This window comes from Narcine bancroftii, chromosome 11 (genome assembly GCF_036971445.1).
Source record: "Narcine bancroftii isolate sNarBan1 chromosome 11, sNarBan1.hap1, whole genome shotgun sequence".
In the NCBI taxonomy this organism is placed as follows: domain Eukaryota; kingdom Metazoa; phylum Chordata; class Chondrichthyes; order Torpediniformes; family Narcinidae; genus Narcine; species Narcine bancroftii.
Window position 1 is genome coordinate 13,687,005 of NC_091479.1, and position 7,476 is coordinate 13,694,480.

Here is a 7,476-nt window from a genome sequence, read left to right on the forward strand (position 1 = left end):
GGAGCTAGGCGGCGGGTCCGTGGGAGCTAGGCGGCGGGTCCGTGGGAGCTAGGCGGCGGGTCCGTGGGAGCTAGGCGGCGGGTCCGTGGGAGCTAGGCGGCGGGTCCGTGGGAGCTAGGCGGCGGGTCCGTGGGAGCTAGGCGGCGGGTCCGTGGGAGCTAGGCGGCGGGTCCGTGGGAGCTAGGCGGCGGGTCCGTGGGAGCTAGGCGGCGGGTCCGTGGGAGCTAGGCGGCGGGTCCGTGGGAGCTAGGCGGCGGGTCCGTGGGAGCTAGGCGGCGGGTCCGTGGGAGCTAGGCGGCGGGTCCGTGGGAGCTAGGCGGCGGGTCCGTGGGAGCTAGGCGGCGGGTCCGTGGGAGCTAGGCGGCGGGTCCGTGGGAGCTAGGCGGCGGGTCCGTGGGAGCTAGGCGGCGGGTCCGTGGGAGCTAGGCGGCGGGTCCGTGGGAGCTAGGCGGCGGGTCCGTGGGAGCTAGGCGGCGGGTCCGTGGGAGCTAGGCGGCGGGTCCGTGGGAGCTAGGCGGCGGGTCCGTGGGAGCTAGGCGGCGGGTCCGTGGGAGCTAGGCGGCGGGTCCGTGGGAGCTAGGCGGCGGGTCCGTGGGAGCTAGGCGGCGGGTCCGTGGGAGCTAGGCGGCGGGTCCGTGGGAGCTAGGCGGCGGGTCCGTGGGAGCTAGGCGGCGGGTCCGTGGGAGCTAGGCGGCGGGTCCGTGGGAGCTAGGCGGCGGGTCCGTGGGAGCTAGGCGGCGGGTCCGTGGGAGCTAGGCGGCGGGTCCGTGGGAGCTAGGCGGCGGGTCCGTGGGAGCTAGGCGGCGGGTCCGTGGGAGCTAGGCGGCGGGTCCGTGGGAGCTAGGCGGCGGGTCCGTGGGAGCTAGGCGGCGGGTCCGTGGGAGCTAGGCGGCGGGTCCGTGGGAGCTAGGCGGCGGGTCCGTGGGAGCTAGGCGGCGGGTCCGTGGGAGCTAGGCGGCGGGTCCGTGGGAGCTAGGCGGCGGGTCCGTGGGAGCTAGGCGGCGGGTCCGTGGGAGCTAGGCGGCGGGTCCGTGGGAGCTAGGCGGCGGGTCCGTGGGAGCTAGGCGGCGGGTCCGTGGGAGCTAGGCGGCGGGTCCGTGGGAGCTAGGCGGCGGGTCCGTGGGAGCTAGGCGGCGGGTCCGTGGGAGCTAGGCGGCGGGTCCGTGGGAGCTAGGCGGCGGGTCCGTGGGAGCTAGGCGGCGGGTCCGTGGGAGCTAGGCGGCGGGTCCGTGGGAGCTAGGCGGCGGGTCCGTGGGAGCTAGGCGGCGGGTCCGTGGGAGCTAGGCGGCGGGTCCGTGGGAGCTAGGCGGCGGGTCCGTGGGAGCTAGGCGGCGGGTCCGTGGGAGCTAGGCGGCGGGTCCGTGGGAGCTAGGCGGCGGGTCCGTGGGAGCTAGGCGGCGGGTCCGTGGGAGCTAGGCGGCGGGTCCGTGGGAGCTAGGCGGCGGGTCCGTGGGAGCTAGGCGGCGGGTCCGTGGGAGCTAGGCGGCGGGTCCGTGGGAGCTAGGCGGCGGGTCCGTGGGAGCTAGGCGGCGGGTCCGTGGGAGCTAGGCGGCGGGTCCGTGGGAGCTAGGCGGCGGGTCCGTGGGAGCTAGGCGGCGGGTCCGTGGGAGCTAGGCGGCGGGTCCGTGGGAGCTAGGCGGCGGGTCCGTGGGAGCTAGGCGGCGGGTCCGTGGGAGCTAGGCGGCGGGTCCGTGGGAGCTAGGCGGCGGGTCCGTGGGAGCTAGGCGGCGGGTCCGTGGGAGCTAGGCGGCGGGTCCGTGGGAGCTAGGCGGCGGGTCCGTGGGAGCTAGGCGGCGGGTCCGTGGGAGCTAGGCGGCGGGTCCGTGGGAGCTAGGCGGCGGGTCCGTGGGAGCTAGGCGGCGGGTCCGTGGGAGCTAGGCGGCGGGTCCGTGGGAGCTAGGCGGCGGGTCCGTGGGAGCTAGGCGGCGGGTCCGTGGGAGCTAGGCGGCGGGTCCGTGGGAGCTAGGCGGCGGGTCCGTGGGAGCTAGGCGGCGGGTCCGTGGGAGCTAGGCGGCGGGTCCGTGGGAGCTAGGCGGCGGGTCCGTGGGAGCTAGGCGGCGGGTCCGTGGGAGCTAGGCGGCGGGTCCGTGGGAGCTAGGCGGCGGGTCCGTGGGAGCTAGGCGGCGGGTCCGTGGGAGCTAGGCGGCGGGTCCGTGGGAGCTAGGCGGCGGGTCCGTGGGAGCTAGGCGGCGGGTCCGTGGGAGCTAGGCGGCGGGTCCGTGGGAGCTAGGCGGCGGGTCCGTGGGAGCTAGGCGGCGGGTCCGTGGGAGCTAGGCGGCGGGTCCGTGGGAGCTAGGCGGCGGGTCCGTGGGAGCTAGGCGGCGGGTCCGTGGGAGCTAGGCGGCGGGTCCGTGGGAGCTAGGCGGCGGGTCCGTGGGAGCTAGGCGGCGGGTCCGTGGGAGCTAGGCGGCGGGTCCGTGGGAGCTAGGCGGCGGGTCCGTGGGAGCTAGGCGGCGGGTCCGTGGGAGCTAGGCGGCGGGTCCGTGGGAGCTAGGCGGCGGGTCCGTGGGAGCTAGGCGGCGGGTCCGTGGGAGCTAGGCGGCGGGTCCGTGGGAGCTAGGCGGCGGGTCCGTGGGAGCTAGGCGGCGGGTCCGTGGGAGCTAGGCGGCGGGTCCGTGGGAGCTAGGCGGCGGGTCCGTGGGAGCTAGGCGGCGGGTCCGTGGGAGCTAGGCGGCGGGTCCGTGGGAGCTAGGCGGCGGGTCCGTGGGAGCTAGGCGGCGGGTCCGTGGGAGCTAGGCGGCGGGTCCGTGGGAGCTAGGCGGCGGGTCCGTGGGAGCTAGGCGGCGGGTCCGTGGGAGCTAGGCGGCGGGTCCGTGGGAGCTAGGCGGCGGGTCCGTGGGAGCTAGGCGGCGGGTCCGTGGGAGCTAGGCGGCGGGTCCGTGGGAGCTAGGCGGCGGGTCCGTGGGAGCTAGGCGGCGGGTCCGTGGGAGCTAGGCGGCGGGTCCGTGGGAGCTAGGCGGCGGGTCCGTGGGAGCTAGGCGGCGGGTCCGTGGGAGCTAGGCGGCGGGTCCGTGGGAGCTAGGCGGCGGGTCCGTGGGAGCTAGGCGGCGGGTCCGTGGGAGCTAGGCGGCGGGTCCGTGGGAGCTAGGCGGCGGGTCCGTGGGAGCTAGGCGGCGGGTCCGTGGGAGCTAGGCGGCGGGTCCGTGGGAGCTAGGCGGCGGGTCCGTGGGAGCTAGGCGGCGGGTCCGTGGGAGCTAGGCGGCGGGTCCGTGGGAGCTAGGCGGCGGGTCCGTGGGAGCTAGGCGGCGGGTCCGTGGGAGCTAGGCGGCGGGTCCGTGGGAGCTAGGCGGCGGGTCCGTGGGAGCTAGGCGGCGGGTCCGTGGGAGCTAGGCGGCGGGTCCGTGGGAGCTAGGCGGCGGGTCCGTGGGAGCTAGGCGGCGGGTCCGTGGGAGCTAGGCGGCGGGTCCGTGGGAGCTAGGCGGCGGGTCCGTGGGAGCTAGGCGGCGGGTCCGTGGGAGCTAGGCGGCGGGTCCGTGGGAGCTAGGCGGCGGGTCCGTGGGAGCTAGGCGGCGGGTCCGTGGGAGCTAGGCGGCGGGTCCGTGGGAGCTAGGCGGCGGGTCCGTGGGAGCTAGGCGGCGGGTCCGTGGGAGCTAGGCGGCGGGTCCGTGGGAGCTAGGCGGCGGGTCCGTGGGAGCTAGGCGGCGGGTCCGTGGGAGCTAGGCGGCGGGTCCGTGGGAGCTAGGCGGCGGGTCCGTGGGAGCTAGGCGGCGGGTCCGTGGGAGCTAGGCGGCGGGTCCGTGGGAGCTAGGCGGCGGGTCCGTGGGAGCTAGGCGGCGGGTCCGTGGGAGCTAGGCGGCGGGTCCGTGGGAGCTAGGCGGCGGGTCCGTGGGAGCTAGGCGGCGGGTCCGTGGGAGCTAGGCGGCGGGTCCGTGGGAGCTAGGCGGCGGGTCCGTGGGAGCTAGGCGGCGGGTCCGTGGGAGCTAGGCGGCGGGTCCGTGGGAGCTAGGCGGCGGGTCCGTGGGAGCTAGGCGGCGGGTCCGTGGGAGCTAGGCGGCGGGTCCGTGGGAGCTAGGCGGCGGGTCCGTGGGAGCTAGGCGGCGGGTCCGTGGGAGCTAGGCGGCGGGTCCGTGGGAGCTAGGCGGCGGGTCCGTGGGAGCTAGGCGGCGGGTCCGTGGGAGCTAGGCGGCGGGTCCGTGGGAGCTAGGCGGCGGGTCCGTGGGAGCTAGGCGGCGGGTCCGTGGGAGCTAGGCGGCGGGTCCGTGGGAGCTAGGCGGCGGGTCCGTGGGAGCTAGGCGGCGGGTCCGTGGGAGCTAGGCGGCGGGTCCGTGGGAGCTAGGCGGCGGGTCCGTGGGAGCTAGGCGGCGGGTCCGTGGGAGCTAGGCGGCGGGTCCGTGGGAGCTAGGCGGCGGGTCCGTGGGAGCTAGGCGGCGGGTCCGTGGGAGCTAGGCGGCGGGTCCGTGGGAGCTAGGCGGCGGGTCCGTGGGAGCTAGGCGGCGGGTCCGTGGGAGCTAGGCGGCGGGTCCGTGGGAGCTAGGCGGCGGGTCCGTGGGAGCTAGGCGGCGGGTCCGTGGGAGCTAGGCGGCGGGTCCGTGGGAGCTAGGCGGCGGGTCCGTGGGAGCTAGGCGGCGGGTCCGTGGGAGCTAGGCGGCGGGTCGGTTGTATCGGCGCCGCTGTGAATATCTAATTAACTTTCCCGTTAACTATATCGCTGTACTGCTGTGGAAGTGCTAAAAACTGCTATGCGCGGCGGCCAGCGGGCCAACTCTAATATATATCTAATATGATCTTGCGGGCCAAATTTGGCCCGCGGGCCAGAGTTTGACATGTGTGCTCTAGCCCATCCAGCCCTTTGACTGTATGGGTATCCCAATCAATGTGAGGGAAGTTAAAATCTCCCATGATCACTACCTTATGTTTATTACACCTATATGCTATCTCCTAACAAATTTGTTCTTCCAATTTTCTTGGCCCATTTGGTGGTCTATAATACACTCCTATTAGTACCCTCATGCCTCCTCCACCCCTCAATTCCACCCAAACAGCCTCACTGGACGATCCCTCCAAACCATCCTGTCGCCTCACGGCAGTAATGTCCTCCTTAACAAGCAGAGCAACTCCTCCCCCTTTTTTACCCCCTGTTCTATCGCATCTAAACCTGTAAGCAGGTCTCACTAGTTGCCACAACATCATGATTCCAAGTGCCAATCCATGCTCTAAGCTCATCTATCTTGCATTCAAGTACACACATTTCAGAGAATGACCCTCACATATATTCCCTATTCTACCTTTTACCTTAACCTCCATCCTTCCTTTGTTACCTTTATCATTCTTAACTAGGTGGCCATGCACCCTAGACCTGCTCGCAAACTCTGTTCCCCACCCCCCTGCCAAACTAGTTTAAACCCTCCCCCACAGCTCTAGCAAATCTGCTTGCCAGGATATTGGTCCCCCTCCAGTTCAAGTGGAGTCCATCCCTTTTGTACAGGTCCGAAGAGATCCCAATGATCCAAAAATCTTATCCCTTGCCCCCTGCACCAGCTCTTTAGCCACGCATTCACCCTCCACATCCTCCTATTACTACCCTCTCTAGCGCGTGGCACCAGCAGCAATCCAGAGATTACTACCTTAAAGGTCCTGTTTTTTAACTTCCTGCCTAATTCTATGTATTCTTGTTTCAGGGCCTCATCCCCACTTCTAACTAAGTCATTGGTCCCCACATGGACCATGACTTCTGGCTGCTCACCTTCCCCTTGCAAAATTCTGTGAACTCGATCAGAGACATCCCTGACCCTGGCACCAGGGAGGCCACAGACCAACCTGGATCCCCAATCTCGTCCCACAAACCTTCTATCTGTCCCTCTGACAAGTGAGTCCCCAACCACAATTACCCTGTTCTTATCGCTCCTTGCCTTCTGAGCCTCCGGGGCAGCCCCTGTGCCAGAAACCTGACCCCCATGACTCGTCCCTGGTAGGCTGTTCCCCCAGCAGTATCCAATACTAAATACACGTTGCTGAGGGGCACTTCCACAGGGGTACCCTGCACTGGCACTCTTCCTCCTTACAGTCACCCAATTCCCTGACTCCTGCCTTCTTGGGGTGACAGTCTCCCTGTAACTCCTCTCTATCATTGCCTTTGCTTCCCTTATGATCCTCAGTTCATCCATTTGCAACTCAAGCTCCCTAACACGGTCGCTCATGAGCTGCAATTGGATGCACCTTTTGCAGGTGTAGTCGTCAGGAACAGCTGTGGTGTCTGACTTCCCGCATCCCACAGTTGGAGCATTTGACTACCCCAACTGACTCCATTACCTCTTTTCTCAATGTATATAGGTTATTTAAAAAGAAAAACTAAACAAATAATACTAAAAGACTTACCACACAGGGAGCTCCTTCTTACCGAAGTCCCTCGAGCCCAAGTCTCCACTCCTTCACTGCCCCCCACTCCTCACTGGCCGCTCCCTCCCCTTACACTCCTTTTATTGGCCCCTTGACCAATTAACCCCATCACTTTTGCCAAGCTCCTCCGACTCCCAGCTGAGCCAAGTAAGCCCAAGCCCCGGTAAGCCCCCCGACTTGAATAGCTTACCTTCTCGTCACTTTCACCAAGCTCCTCCTCCGACTCCCAGCCGAACCAAGTAGGTCACAGGAAAACAAATGTCAGGTTTGTATGTGATGTGTATGTACTCACAAAATCTAGTTGTAATTGAATTCCATCTAACATTCCGTGGGCCATTTTCCCAGTTCGGTCGTGTTGGAAGTTGATCTGCTCGACTTGTCTTTCAGGCAAGGCTCGTGGTTTCTTCAAGCCATGTGACCTGGTGATTGTGCTGACGGGCTGGCGCCCAGGATCTGGATCCACCAACACCATGCGTGTACTGCAGGTCTCCTGAGCGTGCATTGGACTTGATCTCTTCGCTGCAGTATCACCTCTTGGCAGCCATAGCTTTGTGTACTGTGGAGCACCTCCACTTAGAGAATGCAACTTGTAACATGTTTTCTCCTCACTGCTCTGTTGCATGGCACCTGACTGCATCATACAAGGACTATGCTTCAGTCAATATGCTGTAAATGCATCAGACCCCCACACCTTTATTTATATTTTGGTTAAAATTAGTGCCCAATAATGCATCTCTGTATTGATGCTTCAGTTAGTTTTGTTTTAAAGTTCTGGATTATTTGAAAACTGTTTAAAACCTCCTTGAATTGGTGTCTGATATTACAGCTGATCCTTGGCACAACATGCTACTGTGAATTGTAGGAGTAGAATTCCATTTAAATGTTGAATGTTTGTAGATGACATCAATAAAAGCCAGCTTTGTGTCCCATTATCTTTTTTTTCCTAGAACTGTTTTGCATCTTGAAAAGTATAAACTGGCAGGTTCTTGTCCAGTTATACTTGTGGCATCTGGAGTAAAAATTTATTGCATGGTGTTCAATTGGAGATTACAAATGAGTACTTTGAAAGCCATGATCCTTTCGTGATGTGTCTAAGGGCACAGGATCCTTTTGAAAATTGGCCTTTCCCAACCTAGAAGT

General features: G+C 65.6%; 1 protein-coding gene across 1 annotated transcript in view; it reads left to right on the forward strand.

Annotated features, from left to right (window-relative positions):
* Positions 1–7,268, forward strand: part of pkma (pyruvate kinase M1/2a) — a 34,582-nt gene extending 27,314 nt beyond the window's left edge. The window contains exon 8 of the mRNA XM_069902242.1: positions 6,724–7,268. Within this exon, the coding sequence (XP_069758343.1) occupies positions 6,724–6,830 (107 nt within the window). The 3' untranslated portion in view covers positions 6,831–7,268. The remainder of the gene's footprint in view (positions 1–6,723) is intronic.
* The last annotated feature ends 208 nt before the right edge of the window (positions 7,269–7,476 follow it).